General features: G+C 38.5%; 4 protein-coding genes across 5 annotated transcripts; 2 read left to right on the plus strand and 2 right to left on the minus strand.

Annotated features, from left to right (window-relative positions):
* Positions 1-8,079: 8,079 nt before the first annotated feature.
* btbd1 (BTB domain containing 1) lies at positions 8,080-13,602 on the minus strand. 2 transcript variants are annotated; one of them, XM_011488647.3, is made up of 8 exons: positions 13,038-13,602; positions 12,530-12,686; positions 10,743-10,848; positions 10,453-10,650; positions 10,114-10,243; positions 9,928-10,015; positions 9,036-9,182; positions 8,080-8,934 (listed from the first exon to the last, which is right to left on the minus strand). In XM_011488647.3, the coding sequence occupies exons 1-8, from the start codon at positions 13,448-13,450 to the stop codon at positions 8,776-8,778; spliced, it is 1,398 nt and encodes a 465-aa protein (XP_011486949.1). In that variant the 5' UTR covers positions 13,451-13,602; the 3' UTR covers positions 8,080-8,775. The 2 variants fall into 2 exon arrangements, with proteins under 2 accessions (XP_011486949.1, XP_004066969.1); XM_004066921.4 differs by having other exon boundaries at positions 10,114-10,306.
* A 102-nt stretch (positions 13,603-13,704) lies between these two features.
* On the plus strand, positions 13,705-18,394 carry tm6sf1 (transmembrane 6 superfamily member 1). The gene is made up of 10 exons (XM_023953332.1): positions 13,705-14,404; positions 14,725-14,828; positions 14,987-15,084; positions 15,173-15,276; positions 15,356-15,438; positions 15,675-15,793; positions 16,100-16,204; positions 16,289-16,381; positions 16,467-16,586; positions 17,975-18,394. The coding sequence occupies exons 1-10, from the start codon at positions 14,313-14,315 to the stop codon at positions 18,164-18,166; spliced, it is 1,110 nt and encodes a 369-aa protein (XP_023809100.1). The 5' UTR covers positions 13,705-14,312; the 3' UTR covers positions 18,167-18,394.
* A 729-nt stretch (positions 18,395-19,123) lies between these two features.
* On the plus strand, positions 19,124-23,172 carry zrsr2 (zinc finger CCCH-type, RNA binding motif and serine/arginine rich 2). The gene is made up of 11 exons (XM_011488655.3): positions 19,124-19,411; positions 19,618-19,697; positions 19,806-19,884; positions 19,966-20,074; positions 20,403-20,489; positions 20,912-20,950; positions 21,132-21,262; positions 21,386-21,599; positions 21,809-21,864; positions 21,954-22,063; positions 22,167-23,172. The coding sequence occupies exons 1-11, from the start codon at positions 19,368-19,370 to the stop codon at positions 22,988-22,990; spliced, it is 1,773 nt and encodes a 590-aa protein (XP_011486957.1). The 5' UTR covers positions 19,124-19,367; the 3' UTR covers positions 22,991-23,172.
* Positions 23,173-23,410: 238 nt separating this feature from the next.
* Positions 23,411-27,179, minus strand: LOC101157435 (AP-1 complex subunit sigma-2). The gene is made up of 5 exons (XM_004066922.4): positions 27,004-27,179; positions 26,418-26,599; positions 25,608-25,716; positions 25,371-25,508; positions 23,411-24,647 (listed from the first exon to the last, which is right to left on the minus strand). Exons 2-5 carry the CDS (start codon positions 26,594-26,596, stop codon positions 24,600-24,602), a joined length of 474 nt encoding a protein of 157 aa, XP_004066970.1. The 5' UTR covers positions 26,597-26,599; positions 27,004-27,179; the 3' UTR covers positions 23,411-24,599.
* Between the last annotated feature and the right edge of the window lie 644 nt (positions 27,180-27,823).

A 27,823-nucleotide genomic window follows, 5' to 3' on the forward strand; every position in this document is an offset into this window, starting at 1 on the left:
ACACATATTCTGATTGCGATTGGATGGCTTCAACATTATCAGACATCCCTACAGTTTCTGATTCTTCTTCAATCCGTTCCTTTCTTTTTAACAATTGGATTGAAGAAAATACATTGGAGAGAGAACAACAAAACACAACAATCCAGGAAAACAGCCCAACTTTAATTTCTTCAGTGTGCAAGTTCAGTAACAGTTTAAACAACTGTTGGCTGAACTCCTCTTTGCAGGCAGCATTAAACGTCAACATAGTAAGGGAGAAACTTCAGACATTACCCAGAGAAGACTTGGAGGATTTCTCTCAAACACCACTATGTGCCAAAATGTTCCTGACAGCACTACACAATCCAGGCCATCACTTTGCTTCATCCATTATACGGCCTGTTCTTGAAGAGATAAGTCAGTTCAAGCCAGACTTAAAACTCGGAAAACAAAACGATGCAGCTGACTTTGTGGAACCATTCCTGGGCTGGCTAAACGTGTGTGGGGTTGAAACAAGTCTCCGGATTAAATGTATAAAAACATGTGACCAGTGCACATACACGACAAACACAGTGGATCACATTGGGGACATGTTCTTTGTAGCACAACAATCTCTTGAAATGGTTTCTCTTACCTCACTTTTTAATGAGGCCGTTGAAGATGTTTGTGGAAATAAAAAGTGCGAAATGTGCTCAGCAGATGTAGAAAGACAAATATCCTTTGGAGACTCTGACTTGATAACTCTGTATCTACCTAGACATGTAGACACCAGTAGGGACAGAAGACAAGTGACAGCGGATAATTACATTGATATTCCAGTCAATGGTAAAAACCAGAAATATCGCCTGGCCTCTGTGATTTGTCACAAAAGATTAGGCCCTCAAAGTGCTCATTACTACACATATATTACAAAAGATCAAGTCCTCATTGAAGCCAATGATAAAATGATATCTTTTTCACAAAACGAGGGTACTGATGACATTAAGAACAACGGCACAATGTTTTTTTATGAAAGGTTTACAGAAACTTCCCAGTAATCAGAACATCGACAGATTCAAAGACACAGTGGAGCAAAACGTATTTAGCAGTCACCAATTCTAAAGGGAAATGGCAAATAATATAATATTCAATTTGAAGAACCTTTCAAGTCAACCAAACACATTGTACAGATTATATACAAGAGGACATTCAAGACAAATGAACACAGTCCAAAGCTGGCGGGACTGACAAAGGGAAAACTTGAAAGCAGAACTTGAAAAGACCCAAAAAAAACTAGATGGACAAAACCAAACCCAAAGGCACAATCCTCACCATTGCTAGTTTAAACAGAAAGGATTTGAGTTTAGATTTAAAGACACAATTGTAGGTGGGGGACACTGTGTGGGGGGACAAACTACTACTGTTGGGTGAAGTCAGAGTACACCCTGGACAGGTCGCCAAACTGTTAAAGGGCCACAAAACCACAGACACATTAACATGCACACTGTGGCACAATTAGGAGCCATCAGATAACCCATGAAGTACATTTTGGGACTGTGACAGGAAGCTGGAGTCCTGGGAGAAGACCAATGCATGCACACATGCATAGTCCAAACAAAAATCCCAGGCAGGATTCAAACAGGGGCCTTCTCGCTGTGAGGCAAGAGTGGCAACCACTACACCAACATGCAGCCCTGAATAAGACTGGAGAATAAAAATATTTCCTGAAAAAACATTTACTTTTGAGTAAAAAATCTTCACAATACTTTTGAATGGTAGAAAAAAATTTTTTTAAATAGACTTTACATAAACAACAACAGCTTGAAAAATCAACTTAGATTAATGAAAATAAGAATGAACAAATTTGGAGGCAGAAATAATAAGGATTTTGGTTGAAGAAGGGATGATGGAAGCGTGAGGAACACAAATGAAGTATAGGAGAGGAGAGAAATACATCCAAATCCAGCTATGTCAGTGCCAAGTGAGGTTGGTAGACACACTGCAAAATGAGGTAGACTAAAAAAAGGACAAAAACGCTAATCTTAAGAAGAAAATCAAGAAAAGGAGTAAAATGATTTGTCAATGCAGCCAGTTATTTTTACTTAACAAGAAATGCAATAAAATATCAAAATCCAGAAACAAGTGTTTCCACACAAACATTGAAAAAGGGAAAAACAAGCCAAAAAAGCAAACAGTTAGATAGAATAACTACAAAGTGAAAGTTATACAGCACAATAAAAAGTATGGTTTGCTAGTTCAAGAAAAATAAAATTTTGTTCTTTCTTTGAACGTTGATATACTTATTTTAAGTTCGATTGCATGTGGGGGACACCGTGTGGGGGGACAAGCAAGTGCATGGCTTTGACGGCAAGAGACAATCCTGAATTAGACGTGGAACCAGTGGAGCTGCTACAGAACATGTGTCATTTGGTCAAATGGGGTGAGGGAAGTTATTAGTTTTCCAAACAGCTGAGTTCTGGACAGGTTGAAGTTTGTTGAGGGATTTCTGTTTAGGCCCAAAGAGGAACAAATTGCAATAGTCAGTGCGGCCAGCAACAAGACTGTGGAACAGGATTGGGCAAATAGAGGCTAAGTTAATTGATAATTTCTATGTAAGAAAACATTCAGAAGCACTGACTGCCAAATACTTTTTGCTCCACTCAAATTATTCTTCACCAAGACGTTCACTCTATATATATTATTTCCACTTTTAGTCCTCGCTTTGATATCCTGTTCCACCCAAAAGTTTGGGGGTTTTTCTCCGGGTACTCCGGTTTCCCCCTTAAAAGATTTAAGCCAGCCCATAAAATTATTTCTAAATTAAACAAAGCAAAATTTAAAACACACCAAAAACAAACTCTGCCAAAGTGATTTTTTCAAATCACTTTGCCAGTCCCAAGCCTGGATAAAAGAGGAGGGTTTTTTTGTGTGTTTTCACACTATTATTTATTTGGCCATTTCTTTGCAAAATATTCAAATTATACAATAATTAAGAGATGGCATTATTTAGCCACTTCTACTAATCTGTTTTTCAGCCAAAAGTTACTTATGTAACTTAGGAGTTGGAAACACAAAAAGTTTTAACTGCAGAAAAACATCAAGATCCTGTTACGTCACCTGGATTGGTGTCACCAGAGTCCCACTCTGGAGCCAGGTCTTGGTTGGGGCTTGCAAGCGAGCACTCAGTGGCCAGGGCTCTCCCACAAGCCCTGGTCAGGTCCATCCTGAATAGACAACGTTCCTGACAGTAGCTCCAATATTACATGCCTTTTTTGCTCCACCGCTAATGTTACGCTGAGGTTGTAAGGGGCTGTAAGATAGCGGGAAAATGTGTAAACAGTTGGGCGATGGGACATGGGGGCTGGCTCACTCCGCACAATCAGTTCCGCCCACAACTCAGAGGGGAATTTCTGATGAACTACTGCTGCTCTGCAGAAACTATGTCTTAGAAAACCCCACAGGTTTTTGTATCTTTCCTAGAAACGGCATATTAATCATTAAAAGACCACTGGAAACACTTTTACAATGGATCACGACTGGAGTGGGGCCTCATAAATGCTTTCCATCATCAGAAAAATGCAACAAGAACATATTAAGAAACTGTTAGATTTCTTTCTGGTCCACTTTAGTGCAGCGGAAGCAGGACCATAGCAGCCTTCGAGGAATCTTTTCTGTCATGTCCTTCAAGGACCCAAAACGGCTCTTTTAAAAGCCCCCAAAACAACATTTTAGAGCTCGATTCTGTCTTTTTCATAGTTTATAGTCATAATTTTTACTACTTGAAAAAGTAGTTGATTAAACATGCTAAATAGAACAATTTATATAAGTATTTTAAGTACTGGTCATTAAAAGTTTATGTTTGTTTTTGTGCTATATGTGTGTGTTTGCAATGCGACTAAATACTACATTGGCCGAGAGGTGTAAGACACGCTTTCATTAAAGATACAACAACAACAAATCCCAGTACAAATGAACAAATACTGAAACACAACAGCAAATCACATTACAAATTTTAGAGTCCTGAAACAATCCGGGTGCAAATGACCAAATACCAAATTACAAAAAAACGACCCCGTTACAAATGACCAAGTCCAGAAACACAACAATGGAAGCGGAGACATGGCTTCTAACAGAAAGGGACGTAATATAAATCCAATCGAGTCTGATTTTTAAAGGTTATTTATTACTGTTGTCTTTATGTGGACATTTTAAATACATGAGACAGTCCAGAAGCATTCTTTTTTATTGTATAACTACAATAAAAAATTACAACAATGTTTAGCAAGCTAAGGTTTCGCATCACATTCGGTAGTGAGAGTATTCCCTCTCAGTTAGCAGCTGCCTGCTTTCATTAATTATTTCTCCTTCTTCTGCTGCCGTGCTACCTTAACAGACAGGGAATACCCTTAATACTGGAAGTGTTGCAAAATTTTTACCTTGCTAAACATTGTTGTAATTTTATTGTAGTAATATTTAAAAAATGCTTTTGGACAGTCTCATGTATTTAAAATGTCCACATAAAAAACTGGAATAAATAAATGTAAAAAATCATACACATTTAGTTTTATATTACGTGACTTCCAGGATTCAAGATGTTCCCTTTCTGTTAGAAGCCGTTTCTTTGCTTTTGTTGTTGTGTTTCTGGATTTGTTCCTTTATACAGAGATTGTTTTTGTGATTCGGTATTTGGTAATTTGCACCCGGATTTGCTTTTGTGTTTCAGGACTCTATAATTTGTTCCGTGATTTGCTGTTGTGTTTCAGTATTTGTTCATTTGTTTTCCGAGATTGTTTTTAGTGCTTCATGATTTGCTAGTCTGTACCGGGATTTGTTGTTGGTTGTATTTAAATTTAAATGTGTCTTACACCTTCATGACCAGCTTGTCCAGTTTCTTCTTGTCCCAGTCTGTAATTCCACCACTCCAGCAGACCACTGCATAGAAAGTTACTAATGCAACCACAGTTTTGTAAAAAATCCTGAGTAGTGGCCTACACACATCAAGGTCAGGTCACATCAGTCTCCTCAGGAGGTGGAGGCGACTCTGAAGCTTTTTGTGCAGGACCCTTGTGTTGTCTGACCATTCCCGTTTGTAAGTGATGTGAACACACAGGTACCTGTAGACATCCACCCTCTCTATGTCCAGTCCCTGGATGACCACCGGTGGAGACTGAGAAGCCTTTTTTCGTAAGTCCACCACCATCTCCTTGGTTTTGGTGGCATTGATGTAAAGGTCATTGAGTTCACACCAGTCCACAAGGTCCTTGATCATCTTCCTGTATTCCAGATCATTCCCCTCTGACACACGTCCAACAATGGCTGTGTCATCAGAGAACATCTGGATGTGGCAGCTGTTTTTACATGCTGTAGGGCAGCAGCTATGGTTTTAAGAAAAAGTTCAAATTAAACGGCGACGATTTTCGGACGTCGGTCAGTGTCCGCCTGGGCACAATTTCAGGTTGCGCAATGGCAGTTCAGTGACAGGCAGGTGACCGGAAGGCAGCAAGACCAAATTTGACTGATAGGAGGGTTTTCAAGGTCCCCAAATTCGTCTGATGATCGGCCAATTTCAGATTGCCACTTCCAGTCACCCTCCCCACCCAGCTGCCATTCCCCTGCCACCGTCCAATTGTTAGAAATCGTATGGTTGCGGGACGGGCACTGGACAAGGGCTGTTGACATGGGCCGCGTGATTTAATAAGCACTTTCAGTGGACTTCAAAAAAAGCCAAGTTAAATGATGTTGGAAAATTTAACCATGAACTCTGTTCTGAGACTGAATCTATTGATTTGATTCTGTAAACTTGTAGAAATACTGAATGAAATTAATTTTAAAAATTACAGGATTTTTCCTAAACGTGCTGCACTGCAGAGTCTTACAGGTCTGAATGAATTTTAAACTTGTTGACAAAGCCTCATAAATATTTTTCCAATTAAAATTGGCTATATTTGGAAGAATTTGCAAAAAAATAATAATTAAAAGGCTCTTTTAGTTATGTTGACTGTTGAACCTTTATGGAAAACAGCAAGTGATATATAGCATTACTTGCCTGCAATTCAATGCAATGCACTTTTTGCTGACAGCTTTAAAAACGTTTATATTTCAACTAGGCCTGCACAATATACCGCAAATGTATCGTTATCGCAATATCCAGCTCTGCAATATGCATATCGCAAAAGACGGCGAATATCGCAATAAATCGCAAACCCAAAATGTGTTAAAACAATCTTCTAGCAGCTTGAAGCATTTAACAAATCAAATAAATCCCTTTATGCTTTGACCAATCAGATGGACGCCTTCCCATTGTTGACCAATCAGATGGAGGCCTATTATGTTAACCCTGGTCCTGAAGAGCCTCAACCCTGCCTGTTTTCCAGCTCTCCTTAACCAGCTTGCTGTTGATTGGCTGACTCAAGTGAGTTCACATCCTGATTGACTGAACACACCTGATTTTGGTTATCATTATCGAGCAGTCTAGGGAGAATTGGAAAACAGACAGGGTTGAGGCTCTTGAGGACCAGGGTTAGCCACCCTGACGTTTGTCCCCCATGTCGATGAGGGTCATTTGGAGTATAATTTTTAAACTGTTGCAATGAAATGGGAATGATGTTTTTGTTTATTTTTCTATTTGTTTATTTACCGCAAATTTATCGTTATCGCAATATTGATCACTAATATCGCATATCACAAGTTTTCCTCATATCGTGCAGCCCTAATTTCAACTGTATTGTGTTTTTTTTAAAACTTGCAAAACACGGCAAAATGAGGCTATTTGTCTTTCTATTCTTAAATATTAATAATGAAACCTTTAGTAATGCATATTTATATTTCAACCCTATCATAAACACTGTACCCTTTTTGGAACAAAAATAAGCCTGGAAAATTACTGTGCATTTAAATTGCAGGTTTGCAAGTACTCGCTCTATGGTGTGTGTGTGTTTTTTTTTTTTTTTTTACAGGACAATGTTTGTATTTATTGTCATATTGTAAGTGGCCACTGCACTACAAGATATTTGACAGACAGTTGTACGCACTCAGCATCCAACTGACTCATCTGATTAATAGTTCATCCTCAGATAATGAGCTCTGCCACATTGATGAGAAAGATTGTATCCTGTTTTCATAAATATGTATAAAGTCTTGTCCTGATTTTCAAAAAGCCCTCATCAAAATACATGATAGAAAAAAAGGTGTCAATTTTGTAAACCCAGCTTTCAATACAAACAAATTTTGATTTGTTAGATAACTGCTCTGGTAAAGATCTACAGGGGGAAACATGTATTATAGGTCTTAACTTAAACTCTTTATTTCAGAAGGAAAAATGCAAAAGAGAGAACTTGAGTATGGAACTGCTCTCAGCAGAGCTTTTGGTGCAGTCATTCTGTTTAAATTTAGGTCCTGCAGTTCCTCTCATGTCAGAAACAGCAGAAACATGAATTCTTTACCCTGCTGACTATGTTCAACTAACAGGCTCACAGTGATGTAGACAGCTCATTCTGCTGTCATACACCCTCCCACATACGGAGACACGCGCAATCATGCAAATCAGAGTATGTGTTTACAATTTAGCAACTTAAAGGACCAATCTGTGCATGTTTCTGCACATTGGTGGCTTGATGTCCACTAAAAACACAGTAAAATCATTTTCTGAATCAAAACTGGCAACTTGAAACATTTGGTGAAATGGTGACAATAAGTTCAGCAGCGTTTTTACAGTGGGTGGATAAAAATCTAGCGTCAACTTGATTCTCTTGTTTCTATTTAAAAAAAATAAAAAAAGCTAAGTGGGCAGTCAGCAAGAGAAGCTTTCAGGTCCTGGTGACTCACCTGACAGCCTTCATGGATCACTCTATCAAAGCCCACTCACAGCTGTCTGAAAAGGCCTGGTTTGCATTACCTGCCTTATATGATGAGCAGTTTGAGGGCATTCATTTTTAACATGCAGGTTTCAGTAAATCAGTCATACTTTCAAATTACAAAACAGAAAAACGTTTGGAGACGGGCCAGAATTTACTGGGGAACTAGTGTAGGTGAGGTCGTAATTGATGCATTAAGTTCCATATATTTTTCTGCAGAACCCTAATCTTTTGTAAATGTAAGTTTTATTTCTTTTCCTGTTCTCGATTGCCTCGAGTGTTACATGTAAACTTTGACTTTTATCGCAAAAAAATATAATCAGGAAACCCCTAAAATATCCAGCCGTTCTTTTTCTTTTTTTTGACATGCTTAATTTTTTCCCCTTGTAGTTCTTCTGATTATTTGCACATTTGCACCACTTAGTGACAGAAAAGAGGAATCACAACTTTTCCTTTTTGGCTTTCAGGTGTTTTTGACAAAAAAAAAAGCCCAAACCTTTGAGAAAGTTGAAGCAACAGTCTTTGACATACATTTGATTGACTGTTAACATTTTGTGCCAGTTTAATGTCACAACAGTCATGAATGTTTTACACAACGTAGACACGAAACAGCTGAAGAAAACTGTAAAATAAATGATCACAGTTCACAATAAAATTGTGTTTTAAAGTAAAGGTAGCAGCTCAAACAGACAAAATGACAGGTTGTACCTGTACGTGCAGGATAATTTGGGCAGTGTGGACTGCTGTGGGACACTGAAATAACAATGACAAGACACATTTTTCAGCTAACTTTCAAATAAAAGTAACTTTCATGCCCTTAAAGCTGTGATTTTTCCCACGAGCCCTCCTACATTCCAGATTATGTATCTACACCTGTGGTTTTTTTTTTTGCCATCAAATATACACACATTTAAATGTACAAGATTTTCAGGCACAAAGTCCATCTCAGCCAGACCACTTGGGTTCATGTGTAGTAAATGATCTCTGGTATCTGCCCGTCCTCCACTGACGTACCATTGTTGTTTCCAGGTGAGCTAAAAAAGAAAAATGTTGTCTTGGCCCCTGTAGCGGACTCCTGAGTAACTTTCTTCAACCCTTTCGTGCCATAATGTGAGTCTGGACCCTGAAGTGCAAAATTAGAAGCAGACTTTAAATTAGAAAAGGAACAAAAGACAGCATTAGTTTATAGTTGTCAGCTTCCACATGCGGCAGCTTTGGACCGACCTTCAAGGTCGCACATGCAGTGTAGTTGACACTGGGAAGGATTTCCACCGGCTCTTTAAACATCACCCGGAAGGTGTTTGCTGTGCCGTCACAGCTGAAGCCTGTGTCGTTTTGTCCCAGAGTAATGCGTTTGTCACTTTCTAGGATCTGAAACACAAGAAATACTCCATAAACAAACAGGGCATTTGTAACATCAAATTCAAAAGATTAAGCAGTTTTTATACTTTATCAGGTTTTTTGTTGTTTGATTAGATCAGAAAATATATATTCTTTTAAATTGCCAGTTAAACTTTAAATTGCTAAAAGTTTCTAAAATGAATCCAACTAATATATGTGTGGTTGTGTGAGTTTTGTGGCAAAATGCTAAAAACTGTAAGTACAAGGAGGAGAATTTCCTTCTGACTGTATGTTCTTGGCAAAACTCAATATAGCAAAAAAACAATGTTAAACTTAGATATTCATGATAGAAAAACAAACAAACGCTTCATATAGTTGACATAATGGACAACACTTAAACTAATGTCATATTTATAATTAAGTGTTTTCTTTTTAGATGATGTTCTCAAAAACCTGTATTTGTTTTTATATTTCCACACATACTTTTTATGTTCACAATATGCAGTTCTTTTCTGCATCTAAAACACGCTTCAATGAGTGAATTTGAATTGTTTTGTTGATGGGATTGATTGATTGATTGATTATACCATAAATCACAGAGGAACACAATGAAATGAGTTTGGGTTTGTGTTAAATCCTAACATTGAGTTTGTCTTTATGATGTTTCAACTATTCTGCTTAATAAAAAACACATTCGGCGCCGCTAAGTGTCTTCACTAGATCTTTCCATCAAAAACGTACAAATGCAATAAGATGCCTTAAGGCTATGCGTTACCTGTATGTTGACCTGATAGTCAGTGGGTCCATGTATAGAACCATATAAGCCAAAACCAACTATACAGATTCTTCTGTTTACATTGAATCTACAAAGAGATAACACAAGAAATAAATAGAATTAGAAAAACGTGATTTATTTCAGTTTTTTTATTTTATGACCCAAAAGTGGAGCTTCTGGTCTCACCTGATTCTGTCACTGGTGCCGCTGTACCCCCATCGACTCTCAACCTGCTGGAACCTATTAATGCTGCACTCTTCCCCCCTGAGGCAGCAGCGAGGCCTGTCAATGTAGTCGACCCGTGGTTTGGGGTTTACTGTAAAGTGTAAAAACAGATTTACCACCTCCCGATCGAACAATATTCCAGATTGGGCAGGCCCTGTTGCACAAAAAAGAATATCAAACTGGTTTCTGTGGATTGAGTTGTATGGACACATGAAGAACATGATGAATGGCTGATGAGGTCAGAAAAAATGCTGGAAAACAAACGAAAACCTGATGAACAGAGGACAGCTATGCACTTACCAGCAGCAAACTCTTCCACAGTCATGAGTGGGAAGCGGATGAGAGGGAGGGCTTTCCCCAGAACCCTCTGCTTGTTCTCTGATGTCAGGGGAAGCTGTTGCCTGTAACACTCTGCCTCTGCCCAGCGCACCACAGCTTCAAACAGACGGTTCTCCCTGATGCTCAGTGTGTCTCTCTCTAACACTGCACATAAGGTGTCTTCGCACACCAAAAGAATCAATTAATACATGTGAAAAAAGGATCTAAGAAGAGAAAACTTTTACTAATTAGAGGGGCAGAGACACGCTTACCCAGATCAATGTCTGTAAAGCCCTCAGCGTTAATTGCATCACCAGTGCTTTTGTCTATGGTGTCCAAGCAGAGACTGGCGAGTTGAGGCTCATCAAACAACCTTGCCTTTAAAAAAAAATAAATTTAAAAAAGCACACATTTTAAAAAGGCAAAAATGACAATAGAAAATCTAAATTAAAAACCATTTGAGGACATCCTTCTGCATCTAAAAAGACCAAATTTGTTGAACTGAAACTATCACCATCAACCCGCTGTTTTAACCAACTCCAATTAAAATCATGTTTTTGGTGATTTGAACATGTCCTTTTTCTGATGATAAAAGGATATAAGTTGCATTTCTGATTATTTCTTTATTCAAATCATTATGAATCAGGAGGAGATGAAGAAATGCTGTTGGAAAAAGCTTGCAGCGGTGACATAGGTACTACAAATGGCTCCGCTCCATTCTGATGCATCCACTTGCAGACAAATAGATCCATGTACGTCTTTGTTTTCCTCGTCTGAGCTGGAATCTGGCTCAAAACTGGACTTTTGCTGCACCAGTAATGTTATGCTGGAGTTGTAAGGGGCTGTCAGCTGGGAAGAGAGACCGTAAACACATGGATGACGGGAAATTGGGCCCCACAACTCAGAGGCGAATTTTCTAATGAACTCCTGCTGCTCTGCAGAAACCATGTTCTAAAAAAAAACTAAACAGGTTTTTTGATTCTGGCTAAAAATGCCATAAAGACCACTGGGAATATTAAAGATTGAATTAACCAAAAAGCCTCCTTCTTCTTATCTTGGGGATTTGCTTGGTCCAACATTTAAAAAGCAGTATGCCACCCAGCTGCAGCTTGAGATCATGGTTATCTGTTGCCTCCATTTGAGACCCTGACTGGTTTCCTCAGCCTCTGCTGTTAAAATTCACAGATCCTCCAGAATGGAATGGCATGTCTCATTTTCTATGACCACGTACTGCTTTATCAGGTAACTGCTCAAACAGAGTTGAAGAGACTTGTATTGTTCCAAATAGAAATATATGTTTTCTTGCCTGTCTTTCTAAATGTAGTCACTTTATTGCCAGACGTTGTAGTTTGCACCTCTCAGAACCAGAACCTGTGCTCAGTAGTCCAAGTCCAGTCACTCTGCTCCAATGCCCCTTTCCTGTATTTTCCATCATACTCTTTTCATATTCTTAGGTTGGATTTCTGAAATCCTATTTTAAAAACTCTGAAATATTCCTGCAGCTCTTTTGTGTTGATTTTCTACATTCATTTTGGGTAAAAAGCCTAAACTACAAAAATAATCAAATGTAGGAATGAGGCAAAAATATATTTTCGTCTCAGAAATATTTTACTTCACTATTTTTGGGCAAGTAGTGACACAGAAAATGCCAAAATGCTGCAGCAAAGACGAGTTTCTCATCAAGCATCAGTTCACTAAGATGAGTCTATGCGGCAGATAGAGAGCAGCAGGCAGCGTTAACCAAAAATAGATCAGCTGAGAGAAAAATCCTGTTTTGAGCACGGATAGATGGGAGATGGTCTGACTCGTGTTTTACAAGAAAAAATGGCTTCATCCAAGACTGGAACCATTGGAGTCAGAAAAACTAAATTCTTACTACTGTTTTTAAGATCTTGACATTATGTGTAACTTTCAAGAAACTACATTTAACAGCCAGCTACATTGAAGCACTTTTATAAACGTAAGGTTACATTTAAGGAAAGCGTAACGTTCCAGAGTTGAGAAGAAAAGCAGCTTTCAGGTCAGTGACTTCCAGCTGAGGCGGCTGGCACTTCCTTACCTGAGTCAGAAGCATGAATGCATTGTCAGCTCTTAGATGTTTGGTGAGGAACTCCACACAGCGACTCTCCAACGCAGGGACAGCGTACTTCTTTGCAGTATATAGAGTTGTCATCACAGTTTCTGGACCGATATGGACTTCATCAGAATACAGGAATCTGATCAAAGAAAGGAACAGTGAAGGTGATCCATGTATGCTGCACTGTAACCTAAACTTTTTAATTATCTTCCAGCATTAATGTCATGGTTGTAGTCTCAACTTTTTCATTCCTAGCTTTCACAGATTACAATTATGTGAGCTTCTGCAGCCCATTTTTTACTTTTGTTGTGATGCACGGCAACTACATGTGATTTATTGTTATTATTCTAATAATAAAAACATTTAAGTGTAGAAACAACAGCATAAATGTGAAAGTGGAGGATGCCAACCACGGATTCCAACATGTCACATGTTCTATCATGGCTGGAATCTAAATGAGCATCTTCACATCTTAAGGGGTCCCGTCTACCTGAGCAGGGCGAGGAAGGCTGCTGGCTCCACGTCGGGGAGTTCAATTTCAGCTGAAGTCGTGGCCATCCCGCCGTTGAACATAGCGTCAAAGACGGCACTGCCAGCGGCCAGGACGAACTTATGGGCCGGTATCCGCTGGGCCTGCCTGCCTTTGCCCACGATGAACCTGACGTCGCTGAGCAGCTCGTTGTTGAAGAGGAAGGCAAAGCGCTCCTTCAGGGAACTCTTCGTCGCCTGCCAGTTGTACATCGGTCCTCGGTGGAGGCCGGGGCCAGGCGGGGAGGAGGACGGGACCGGAGCAGAGGCTGGCATGTTGTTGCTGGACAGCGCGACTGCGGCTGCACACTGAATAGAGTTGGACGCAGCTTCATGATTTGACGCCATACCGCCTCCGCTCCCAGTCGCCATCATAAACAACGACTGTGTGAATATTCCGTTTCAAGGAAAACAACGCGTTACGGTGTTCAACGCGGTCTCCAAAAAGAAAGCGTTGTTCTTTATTTACGTGGTATCCATCCCGGCGAAGGCCTTAAACCCACCAGAGTAAATGCTTGTTAGCCCCGGAAATGACGTAACGCACTTCCTCTAAAAAGCCTGCCCTCTACACGCCCCGGTGATTTTATTCTTTTATTTTAGTTGTTTGTAGGCATCATTGGCTGTAAAAGTGACATTGTTTTTCTTAAAAGTTTTTTATCTTAAATTTTAAATTTAAGGATAACTTCTCCTATAAAGTCAACGGTAGCTATCCTATTTTAATCTCATATTTTACACCCAACTGTTTATAAAATGATAGTAATTCTCTTTACAATAATACATATGGGGTTAGTTTGAATAAGATGTTTGTGTATGTTAATTTCTAGACCACTTTGTGAAAAGTTTTTTTCCAATTTAATTTTTCATGGACCTTTAACAAAGGAACTGAATTTATTAATATTTTCCGGACAAATCTGAAAAAAATAAACTTTTTACTTTTAAAGGAATTTCAAGTTGGAATAGGAATTGAAACAGCTCGATATTCGGGCATGCGCTTTGACGCACAGATCAAGCGTAAATGCGTGAGTTAGAAGAGGACTGAAGCGGGGATGACAGCGCGCGTGCAGGTTGGAGCAGCAGAAGCGCTAGTTCGCAGTTATTTGCTTTCCTAGATAATCCATGACTTCTTAGAAACTGGAATGAGATGGTTCCTGCATCTGAAAAGCTTTAAAGCATCAGTTATTGTGTAATAATTATATATACATACAAAACAAAACAAAAAAAAAACCTCCAAGCAGCAATGAGCGCGTCTTTAGGGACCGGAGTATTTGTTTTGTCCTTAACATCCATTCCTATTTGCTATTTATTCAACTCTCTTCTTTCAAACAGCAGGTGAGTGACAACATGTTTTTATTGTTTTTTAACCCCTAATGTAACCTCTTGACTTTATCACCATACAAGTTTCCCAACCAGCAGAAATAGAAATATTGCATTATTATTATTATTATTATTATTATTATTATTATTATTATTATTATTATTATTATTATTATTATTATTATTATTATTATTATTATTATTATTATTATCATCATCATCATCATCATCATCATTATTATTATTATTATTATTATTATTATTATTATTATTATTATTATTATTATTATTATTATTATTATTATTATTATTATTTTGTTTTTCATTGCATTCAGTGCTGAAGCTTTCTTCTTTGCTGGGTGCACATCAGTCCCCTCCCTGTTGATTTCAGCCCGTTTCATGCTAAAGAAGAAGGCACCAGAGGACCCTCTATTCTACTGTATATATGATTTCTCACATACAATCACTTTTTTATTTGAATGTAAAATGTTTACATTTGCATATTTATAATAAACTTACATTTGAGCAGATAGCTGTAAAGTGTTCGCAGCAGTTTTTCACCCACTGAAATGAAGTGATAACCTTGCGTCTGTGCAGTGTATGCAGTGTACGCCTTCCTCAGCGTGGTGAATCTGATCATTGCATTGGAGCAAGACAACATCATTGATGGATTTGTAACTTTTTACCTCAAAGAGGCAAGTGTTTGCGCTGGCAGCCTGTTACCCCTCTCCACATACACACACCCTCACATATTTCTCTGATGGATTCACTCCCCTGTTTCAGGCAGACCCACATATTAACACAGCACACGGTCACGTGGTCTCCTATTGGGATGGCTCAGCTCATTATCTCATGTATCTGCTCATGATTGCTGCTATAACTTGGGGGTATGAGATGCACCAGCTTGTATGTTTGAACCATAATGTGCTCATCTGGATAACTGCAGTGTATATGTGATCTTCACAGGGATAGTTACAGAGTAATTGGACTGTACTGGGTTGGCTCTTTTCTCATGCAGACCATAGTCTACATTCTTGGAAATGCTGTGGGTAAGTGCACTAAAAATAATGGGATGCTTATACACAGCTTGAATAGGTTGTCCAACTTGTCTCTCAGCATTTACTTTATCTTAGAAAACGATGACATTGCATACTTAAAAAGAAAAATTAAAGTGAACCCTAGAGCTGAGAGAGAGAAATAATGTTTCATATAAAGAAAAACGTTGACACATTCATACACACCTTTCATCCCCAGTTAATTGAAGTTATTTCTGTGTTTCTTCTAGGTAAATATGGGACCCAAGTTGGGTTTTTCTTCATTCCCCAAATTCTTTATATCTTTGTGTCAGTGTGGGCTTGCTTCCGCGTCTTCAGTCAACCCTCCGCACGAGATACTCAGTCGACAGTATGTAAACTCCTATGTACTGAGCAACTTACATGTAAAGGAACAGATATTTGGGGCTTTTTTTCAATCAAGGAAATAATAAATGAATAGCCCTCATCAACACTTTGTTATATTAATCAAACCCATAACTTCAATATGCAAGTGAATACAGCTACAATTAATAAAAGTTATATATGAAATACACCAAGACCGTTTAGTTTTTCCCTGCAGATGTTTATTTCTTTTTATAACTGCCTCACAGTTGCTGAAAGACTGTTTAATGAAAGAAGATATGTTGTAAATATTGTTGCTTTTGCCATTTTTCAGGATATTCTAAATACTGTGAGGAAAAACTTGCTACACAGACCCCTGGATTTGGTGTTTATCATCTGCCTTCTTCTTGCGTTTATGTTCTGTGTCTTCAGAGGCCTGGTAAGGAGCTTAAGACGATCAACATTCATTCAGACATTTGCAGATCTATTTCGTTTAAAATAAAATAAAAACTCTGTGTTCAAGATTGCTCTTGACTGGTCTTGCAAATGGTGTCACGACTACACACAACAGTATGAACCTTACCTTAAAGATCCCTCTGCCTATCCCAAAGTTCAGGTAACTAATTGATATTTTTCATACAAAAAAAGAAAAGTATCTCAACTCTGTCATTTGAAGCTTTTAACCCACTTTTTTTTGTCAGATGCTGGTGAGCATGCTGTATTCTGGACCATACTATATAATAGCTTTATATGGGCTGTTAGTCCCTGGATGTGAGTGGATGCCAGACCTGTCTCTTGTACACTCAGGAGCACTGGCACAGGTACGTGTTTCTGTGTTTGACTACTTTAAACAAATGAAGTAGATAACAGAATTGGTCATTGTTTATCTACAGAATGTCCCATTAGATGATGCTTAAGAACAGCCATTCTTCTTTTCACAAGCTTCCTATTCTCTAGAAACGGAAAGGGGCTCTCTTTCATCTGCCTTGCCACTTCATGGTTGTGCATGTGTTGATGTAAAGTGTCCCAGAAGACTCCAGACATCTAGTTATGACTAAAAATGGAAGACCTGAACACTGGCAGGAGAGGGAACAGTGAAAGAGCCAATCCTAGCTTCAACTACACAAAGCAGCTATTGTGTTTGGCTGCAGGCTGGCATGTCACTCATCAGTAGGACTAATGACAGAAGCTAACTTGGGACTATGAGGAATGGTGGCATTCATTTGAATGTCAGCTGTTCGGCCTAACTATAGAGAGAACAGCTGAGGCTCTGGCAGCAGTAACGGACAGGAAATAAGGCAGTTTTTTTGTGAAACAGATTTGAAAAACATGCATGAACTCCTAATATTTCCACCTTCAATGCACCCTTTAAAACAAGTAACTTAAAATGATAAACTAATGCCTTCCATAAAATGATGTTCCTAAAAATAGTGAATTTTAGTATAATCAAACTTCCCAAGAGTTATCATTTTTTAAGAGTGTCAATCAATCAATTAATCAATCAATCAATCAGTCAGTCAGTCAGTTTGTTTGTAGAACACTTATAAAAGCAGAAGTAATCAAATTGCTGAACATAAAGTCAAATATCACTAAAATTACTAAAAAATAAAATATAATGAAAGAGACAATAACAATGAAACAATAAAAGCAATTAAGCAAAAAAATGCAATAAAAAAAAAAGGTTAATAATATTTTTAGTAGGGAAGTCGCGAACGGCCAACCTTGCTTTTTTTGCCTGTTTTTCTTTTGTGATAGCGACATCTTCATCTCATTTTATCACGGGAAAATTAACCAGACAGTAGATATCACAAGAAAACAAGTTTTTTCTCGTGACAATGAGATAGTAGATGTCGGTATCACAAGATATCAAATTTGTTTTGTCATGATAACAACGAATATACTTTTTTATTTTTCTATAATACGCAGCAAAACAAAGCACGTTGTGAAGAATGGATCAATTTGTAATTGATTATTTTAATCACAGTCTAACTCAGGCAGAGATTGTGCTTACTTTGAGGGGTTTGCGTTAAATTGATGCAAAAACCCTTGCATCCCTTTTCTTACAATATTTTTTAAATATTTTTTGTTAAGAAGAAATCGCCACACATCATAATGACATTTTGTTTAAAGACATTTCTTAACAGTGATTTCAGTTCAAGACAATATTGTGTTCGTTGATTATTGTCTGATTTTCTTTGTTCTTTTTCAGGCCCAGTTTTCTTACATTGGTGCATCTCTTCACACTCGGACTCCGTTCTCATACAGAGTGCCTGTTAGCAGCCAGCTTGTTTTCCTGCTGGTCAATTTATTGTACACTCTGGTGCCTCAAGCTCTTTGCTACCGGTGTTGCACCCAGCCAGAGTTCTTCCTCAGGCCGACAGCAGAAAAGAAAGAAGATTAAATAGAAAAACAGGGGGGCTAATAATATCAAAGATGCCTTACAAAAGTTTGGCTCAACTGTGTAAGAGGGGCTGGAAAAAATAAAAATAAAATTGTTTTTATGCTTCCCATATTGGGTCTTTAGGAAGTAAATAAGCTAAAACACATTTGTTTAGGCTTTTTTTTGTTTGAATTGTAATTTTTTGCTTTGTCTTTCTGATACATAAAGATAAAATCGTATCTGTGTCAATCTGCTTATTAATATCCAATGAAAGATGGTAAGAATACATGAGTAAAGTAAGTAAATATTTATTTCTATAGCAACTTTCACAAAAAAGAATCACAAATTGCTTCACAACCCCCCCCCCCCCCCCAATTAACTACAACATCTGACACGTATCACAGACTTAACATAGTAAAAGACAATAAAAACAAATTAAAACAATAAAAGACAAAATTAGATCAGCTAAAAGCTAACTAAAAACTAAGAGGCTGCCAGTACGCGCCTCTGGCCATCACCAGGAAATGTACATGCATTCACACACCAGTGGGGCCACGCTGGAGGCAGAGAGGAGGTGTCTTGCCCAAAGACACAGCGACACTTGGCTGGGGTGAGCGGGGATCAAACTGCCAACCCTTCAAACTTTGGCTCACCTGCTTAACCACCTGAGCCACTGCATCCCCAAAGTTAATATAAAAATAAAGTTTTCTTGTAAATAAGACACGTTAATAATAGTCTACTCTTTATTCAACCATATTTTTCATTCCCCTCAGACTTCTATTCTCTTTATGTGTTAATTTTGTCAATTAAAATGAGACATGTCTATTTATTTAAATTATCCACTGGGAATATGTGTGTGTAATTACAATACTGAAATTATGATTTAAAGAATCACTTGAAAGTCTTTGAAAAAAAGTGTGTTGCTGTGATTCATTCACACCATTGTTAGGAACCAAAGAAGAAGAAGACACTTCAAAAACGGAAGTACTTCCCTTCGACTTCCTGTTTTCAGCATAGAAGCTCTTTATTTAGCTAACTCTTTTTTTTCCGTTCTATTTTAAACAAACTACTGATTTCTTCTGAAACCCGTATCTGTCTCACTCTGCAAAATAAACAAAGACATACTGGATAAAAGAGTTTAGCCAAAAAATATAATAAAATTGACCGGTGTGTAAACTTCAAATGAGCTCAATAGTTAGCATACTAGCTATCGCTCGTTGAGATGGCAGCCTCCATTCCTGGTCCAATTTCTGCTCCAATTTTAAGGTTAGTAACATCTGGCGATTTTACGAATATACATCATTTTATTAGTATATAGTAGTATTTTCACTCGTTGATTGTAATCAACACAACTAAAGTTGTTGGCTAAGAGGATAAGTTATTCATTCATTCAGACTTGTCGTCATCTTTCGTGTTGTATTGAAAATGTACTGCAATGCGTTTCTGAAAGGCTTTTGTATTCTTCGCTACAGTCAGAAGCAACGCAAGGCTGCTCAGCGCAAAGAGAGGAGACGGAGGAAACGTCAAGCTGTTGCCCAAGCCAGAGAGTCCGGTAAGGGGATAGCTGTTCAGTGCTTTTGGGTTTGTTCAGGAAGTCACGTGGGGGGATTTTACCTGTATTGCCCCCCACCCTTACACATAATGATTTGTTTTATTACAGATGTCCAGGGTGAAGCTGAAGAAGAGTGTACAGTTGATGAGGAAAATGGGGAGGATACTGGCTTAACTGAGGAAGAAAGGTTTGTAGCTGACCTACAGTTACACCATCTGTGACCGAGAACATCTTCATCACTTGATTGTTAATGTGCTCTGTTTTATAGACTACAGTTGCATAAGGAATGGCTGGAAAGAGAGAGGCTGGCCCAGGAGGAGTTTAGGTTAAGGGTGGAGAGGGAAGAAACTGCACGCAAAAAAAAGGAAGAAGAAGAGGTCATTTATTTTCTATTCTTACTGATGTTTTAGGTACCATAATAGTAATAATGCACTGATAGAGCTCGCTGGCTTTGAACTAAGTGACCATTTAGTTCCAACAAAATGTTTTACATTCATTTGCCCACACATAGATTAGGAGACCAGATTTGTGGTTTATTGATTTTTAAAATAGGATGTTTAAAAATTACAAATCCATTGAAAACATTTCTTCAGGTTGTTAGGGTGATGCACTTTTCTCACACGCACTTCTATGGATGCTTAACAAATCCCTTTGTTTGAAAGTGTCATTCCAAATGAACCCGTGTGTCCTCGTGTTCGTGTACAGCGGATGATAAAGGAGGAATGGGAGGCCCAGCAGAAGAGAGAACAAGAGGAGAAGGAGCAGAAGCTTCAGGAGAGGCGGGACAGAGAGGTGAAACGGACTCCGGGAGGATAGAAACATAAAGAAATATATCCTCTTTTATCTACAGAGTGTTTATAGTGATCATGCAGAACTTTAAATAATCTGCACTATAAGATATGTTGAACTTTTTGCAAATTATTGTGTTATTTGTATTTTTCTGTTCCTTGACTAAGTGGCACAAGCATTTTTCTTGCTCCTTGACTAAGACACACTCAAAGAGAACACCTTCACCCCCCACAACAAGAACGTATCTTTTACTTTGTGTGAAAACAGTGGAAATGGAACAGAAGTCTGATACGAATAAATGTTAAACCCCAAATATTTTGGTGCCTGTCAGTCCATGTGAAGGGTCTTAACCCAGAATGACAGACATGCGGCAGTATGTTGACGTCTTCACATTTTCACCAGCCATGTCTTTACACCATTTGTAGGAAGCTGTTCAGAAAATGCTGGATGAAGCAGAAAATCAGGTAAAAAAAAACAAAACAAACACTTGGGATATTAAATAAAAAATAAATTTGACAGTTATGGATTTAAAACACTTTGTTTATGAAGTCTGCGTAAGTGTTTACATCATCATGTGCTATGTGCTACAATCATGTTTTAGGATGCCAGACTCTGTCATGTTTTCATGGTTTTGTTGCATTGCAGCTTGAACATAAAGGACCATGGATGAACCCTGAGGCTCCTGTGAACATGAACTTTGAGAATTATGGAACAGAGCGTGATGTTGCCAACTGTCCTTTCTTTCTGAAGACCGGAGCTTGTCGATTTGGAGAAAGGTGCTTTTCTTTTTTCCATTGCTAATATCATTTTTAAATGTACATCTTACTTCGAGGCAATTTTTCCCTATAAATTTGATCATATTTATCCCACTTTTTTTTTTTTTTTTTTTACGTGTGCAGATGTTCTCGGAAGCATGTCTACCCCACATCCAGCCCGACTCTCATGATCCGTGGCATGTTTATGACCTTTGGGATGGAGCAATTGCGGCGCGACGATTATGACATGGACGCTTGTTTAGAGCACAGTGAGGAGGACCTGCACGAGTCTTTCCTTGAGTTTTACCATGACGTTCTCCCTGAGTTTAAGAGTGTTGGCAAGGTGGTGCAGTTCAAGGTAAGATAGCCGTGTATGGCTGTGCTTTTTTTTTAAACCCTTTTTTATTTTTTTTGGAAATATTTTGGCTCCAGTGTATTATTTTGAAGCAGAACTTCCTTCTCAGTCGTGATACTTTAGCGACATCCTTCTATTTTGTCCTAAAATTAGTTTTTGCTGAAGAAAATACACTTTTAGTCGGTTTGACACTTTTTTTCTGTTCTTATCAGGTCTGCTGCAATTACGAACCACACCTGAAAGGCAATGTTTATATTCAGTTTGAGACGTAAGTTTACAACAAATCCATTATCATTAGACTTTAGATACTTAGGTGGATAAGTCTTTATTTGTGTGTCCTCTTGTTTTTCTAATCAGAGATGATCAGTGCAAGGAGGCGTTAATGAAGTTTAATGGGAGGTGGTACGCAGGCAGGCAGCTTCAGTGTGAAATATCTCCTGTTACACGGTGGAAGAATGCTATATGTGGTGAGATATTTGGTCCTTTTTGAATAAATATGTTACAGATTTAAACAACATAATGATAACATCCTCATTTTCTCCCCCGGTTGTTTGTTGTTGTTGTTTGTAGGTCTGTTTGACAGACGTAAGTGTCCTAAAGGGAAACACTGTAACTTCCTGCATGTGTTTCGAAACCCTGGCAATGAATTCTGGGAGGCAGACAGGGATCTGCATCTCTCCCCCAACCGAAACCCCCAGAGCAGTCGCAGAGACGGTTGGTACTCGGAACGATCCAGAGAACGCTCATCGAGGTACAGCCGCTACAGCAGAAGCCCAGTTCGATCGGAGAGGTCTCGCAGCAGACGGGAAAGTGACAGGCACAGAAGCAGGAGCAGGGAGGTTAGGAGCCCCCACCGAGACAAAGGATCTGCCAGATCTCGGCACAGCGACAAGGGGGCGGACAGGTATCGGAGCAGAAGCAGGGAGAGGAGGAAGAGGAGCCGAAGTAGAGACAGGGGGTCTAAATATAGGGATAACAGTGAAGAGGGAGACTGTGGAGATGAAGAACCTCACACAGAAGCAAGAGCAAAGTTACGAAGTACAAGCAGAGAAAGGAAAAGGAAGAAGCGAAGTAGAGACAGGAGCTCAAAGAAACCAGATAAAAGTAAGAAATCGACTGCAGATGAGAACACACCGAGCTTCCAAAAACGCTCTAAAAAAAGGAAAAAGAGCAAGAAGAAGCACAAGAGGAAAAGCCCGAAGTCTGATTCATCTGCAGAGTCCAACACGGAGAACCAGTCTGACGAAGAGGCTGCGGATCATCCTTCAGCACAAAGTTCGAGTGAAGACGTCAATGAAACGGAGACAACTCAGGAGAAAAGTGTTGAGAATGATTTAAATTCTGAGACAAAACTTGAGAGTGAACTGGCTAGAAATGGCCCCACTTGTGAATGATTGTTTTTCATCTGCAGATATGTTAGCCTTTGTCATGGCGCTGTTTTAGTCATCCTTTTGTTCTAGAACGTTATGCATCCATCTGGGAAAAGAGGTCCTATCATTCTCAGTCTGTAAAAGCACTTTCCACAATAGATCTGTGTTAAAACAGTGTTGTTTCAAATAAATACTGAATTACGGCAGGAACTGGGATTATTTAGAACAAAACCAAAGCATTTCCTTTTGAACACATTTATTTGTGATAACTTTTAAAAATAAGAAAGCACTGGCAGTGTTGAATACAAAAAGTGACTTAAATTTGCTTAAACCAAGAAGTTGTTCAGCTGTGGATTATAGCAAAGAGGGCTTGATGGAACAGATGGAGGACTTCCTGTTTTGATAAAGCATCTCTTCATAGCAGCCTTCAAACAAGTTGACAAGTGAGGAATACTGAAGGGTTTATTTTATGAATTTCATCTTTCAGATAGGTTCAGACATGTCTGATTCAAAAAAAAAAATTAATACTGATGAACTCCAGACAAATGGAAAAACAAGATCTAAAGAAAATCCCATTTCTAACTTTTTTTTTTAACTCTTTTTACAGACACCTTCAAGACAGCAGTACACAGTGTTCTTTGGTCATATATATTTATCCTAAATTCTGGATTATTCTGCAGAAATAATGTTTTATATTTGGGTACCTGTTTGATTTCGATAATGCCTTTTTAAATCCAAAGAAATAAAAAATGATAGCAGTTTAACAAACGATAACATACACCGAATTCCCACATTTAACATAAATGTAAACATTTTTTGTGAAACATCAAATCCACTAAACATTAGGACCGACAACGATGGCCTCGCATCTTCCCACGCATGAGATCATGTAAGCGTTAAGCCTAATACTAGACTATGCACTGAAGTTTGGTTTTTTAAAATCGAATGTAATCATATGTATTGTCATAAAGCATAATGGATTGTTTTTGACAAAATTGTGAAAACAAATCTGCTCTAAACGCATTCCTGGACTAAAAGAAAACCATCTGAATGACATATTGAACTACAACCCTTTAAAGAAGACTTGACAAACCCAGCAGAGGAGTTTCAGCTGATTTCTCTGTATTTTTCCATTATTTATCCCTAAACCAAAACTTACATGGAACCCAATCATGCTGTGATGAAGAAAACAGAACTCGGCAAAAGTTAACAGCAAAAAAATCCATTGTGAATGTGAGGATTCTTAAAATGTCATCAGAACCGGTTGCTTTAACCTTCTTTATGACTAGAGTACACAAAGCCACAACATTTGGAGCTCAGGACAAGTAAATGGCAGAGGTGACGATCTGCATTGGGACTTGTCCGGTTGGTGCTACATTGCTGAATATTGTGAAGCTCAGAACGAGGACGTGATGAACACCAAATACTGTAGAATACACCAAGGCAGCGTGTCTACATTTAAAACACTGAAACCACAGAGAGAAGCACACGCAAAAAGGATGATACAAACCAGTACAGAATAATACAGCACATTTATGGTGGGGATATGCATACAACACTGATTCACTGAACAGGAGAGGATGCAATGGAGACAAATGCAGATATAATGTGTCAAAAGGGTAGAAATGAGGGTTTATGTCAACCCAATTTCTTCTAAGACACTCCGTGGCGCCTCGGCCTCCTGGATTAGAAGAGACAGAAAAAACAATGGATGTTTCCTATTATTCATCAAAACAAATGACATTTGACTACATTTCTACAGCAAGATGGAGTCTTTTAAAGTGGGTTTCACACACCAGTTGAAATACTTCATCTTAACCCTTAACAGTCCAGACCCTTTAGTTAAACTTAAGAATTTGCTCTAATTATTTATCTTTACAACTATGTTTTGTTGCAATGCTTGATATTTTTTAGTCCTAGATATTTTTTAGTAAACATATTCTTTTTTATATTAGACAATAATTTCACATTAAAGCCGAAGCTTTCGAAAGAACCCAATTCCGGATACTTGATTTTTTTTTACAGCAGAAATCACAAAAATTTAGATCAAACAGTTTTTATGTTTCATAACAAAAGATCATATATTTAGAGATAAATTAAAGTTGTATAAATCCACAAATAAAGCAAAGAAAAGGTTAATACAATCTGAAAACCTTCTAAAAAACTAGGTAAAACTCCATTGAACTACATCTAATGTTCCGAATCATTTTTTCAATGATGTGTCATGACACTCTAAGAGCTCTAAAAATTTCAAAGCTGTAAACATTTAGAATCTTTCACGTAAAATCTTAAACGAAATGGATATTTGGGGGGGTGGAGGGTCCATTCCTGCATCAATGTAAAGTCACTGCTGACTTCAAGGGCTACTAAGGGTTAATGTGAGTAAACTGGGGTCCGATCATACCTCTTGCAGCAGGTCGGCCTGCTCGATGGCCTTCAGCACATTCTTTTTGGACGTTTCCTGGGCCTCGCCCCCCAACAGGAACTCATCCAGGATAAAGTAGGCTTTCTCGAAGTTGAAGATAATATCCAGTTCACAGACCTGTTAGACAGCAAAAGCCCACAGACAAAAGAAATCCAAATTAGAACGATTTAGCTCAAAAATCCTCAGTAACTTCTTAATTAAAAGTGTTTGACTTACGCTGCCAAAATACTTGTCCAGCAGCTCCACATATCTGTGGATTATCTCCAGGGTGATCAGTTCATTATCCTGATCCTCTACTGCGCAGCAGAAGTACAGGCTTGCATACCTTGATCAAGGTAGAAAAACAAACAAACCCAAAAACATTGTAAAGAGAAAGACAAGTATGTTTCTAAATGTGATTTGCAGCACTAAATAATAATAATAATAATAATAGGAGTGAAATACAAACGTTTACAGCAACATTTATCTCAGACTTTCAAACACATTTTAGTCTTCCTATGAGAATCTATATGTTGAAATCTCCCCACAGCTTCCTGTCATATGATCATAGTTTCAGTCCAGAGTATTGCTTCCACTGTTTCTGTTCATCTCTCCCATGACAAATGAGCTGTCTGAGATTACCAGTAAGTGAAATATAGTTAAAATAACTTTTTTCCCCCAAGCGATACGGGGGACGTTTCCAGTTCCTGTCAAGGACAACCATCTGTAGCTATTGATGTCTGCAGCCATGTCCTCATAGAGAAAAAAAAAACAAAAAAACAAGTGGCCAGCAGGACCCTGATAGTCTTGTCAAGAAGTAACAATCGTTTTTATATTCAAGAACAATTTTTGTATCTGTCCACATTCTAACAAACTTTTTTTTTGTTTAGTTTGGAGGGCAGATAAAGAAATAATCACAACAGGAGGAGATTAATTGTGCAAGTTCTGCCTGAAAACAAACTTAATGTAAATAACAGATCAAGAAGCATCCGTCCAGTTTCTCTGAAATTTCAAAGAAACCGCATAATGCTTCAGGTGAATTTCTACCTTTTGTACACAATCTTGAGATCCCTCCACTCGAGGAAGCTGCACATCTTGGGCTTCCTGGCCAATATAGTCTGGACCAAGTCTCTAGAAATTTTCTTCCTCTCCTTGTCAGACAGAGGGACATACCACTTCTGTAACCGCAGTTTCCCCTGACGGCTGAACAACAGCATGAACTGCATGATCTTGGGGACAAAAAAACCCGCAGTTCAATCCAGATGTACAAACATTTAAATGTCTGTTAGTGTTATAGAGAAACATGCCTGGGGAAAAATGTCCGGCATCATGATAGTGACAAAGCAAATGTCAACTTTCTTAATTCCAAGTTTCCACATACCGGTAAGTTTATTTGAACGGAAAGGTCCGGTGAGGAAACGCATGCTATACAATTTCGATATTTTCGACCTTGAATATCTTTTATAACAGGCCAATGACCCCCAAACTAATTTTGACACAAAGTTTTAGCAGTTCGTTTAGCTAATGTTAGCCCCACACAACATCAAAACCACCCTCCCTGCGTAACATTTGCGCCCCCTCCCGCGATGACATCAAGCTACAACATAACAAAATGGTAAACAAGATGTTTTACCTTCGAGTTAATCGCCAAAAACCTGGAAATGTACTCGTTAAACCTTGGCAGGTAGAAATAACAACCCGCAGTTTATCATTAAAAATATGAAGGCTAGCTTTATAGATGCTAAACTCCCCAGTGCAGGCTGGGGGAGACGACAGCTCAGTTCTGTGTTGTGATTGGCCGGACGGGACGGAGCAGTGCGATTTGATTGGCTGTTTGATTCCGTTATTCACGTCGTTTTTACGTTATTTCCAGTCGAAACGCCATGGCAAGCGTTGCCAGATTGGGCGGTTTTCAGCCCATGAGGAGGATTCTGAACTTTCGTTAGTCATTCTGGCAACCTTTGTCCAGCAGTGGCCAGGTTAGACTCTGGCAGCCCCGAGACCCCGAAAGGCATGTAGCGGATTTAGAAAAGGGATGGATGGAACCAATTTAACAACATCTGGGGGACCTGTGCAGTTGCTTTGAATTTTAGGAGATGATTAGTTGGTGAAACTCCGTTTCACCAACTAATCATCTCCTGCAGAATTGGGGCAGATATCTCCACAGCATTGTTTGAAAATTCTGTTTGCAAAGGTTTTATGAGCTGGAACACAATTTTATGCAATACATAAACAAATACTTGAAATTGATCAAGTAGTGATTACACTTTCCCATGGTGTTCAATTTTTTCGGAAAACGTCTGTACTGCACACAAATGTTTGTATTCCATAAGTTTACTCTCGCATTTTATCTTTTTGTTTCATCAATTTTTTTCTATGTTTAGTTGTATTTTCTTTATTTATCTTTATTTTTTATTCCCTTTTGGGATTGTTACTAATAATTAGAATCTTCC

This window comes from Oryzias latipes, chromosome 3, assembly GCF_002234675.1.
Source record: "Oryzias latipes chromosome 3, ASM223467v1".
Lineage (NCBI taxonomy): Eukaryota > Metazoa > Chordata > Actinopteri > Beloniformes > Adrianichthyidae > Oryzias > Oryzias latipes.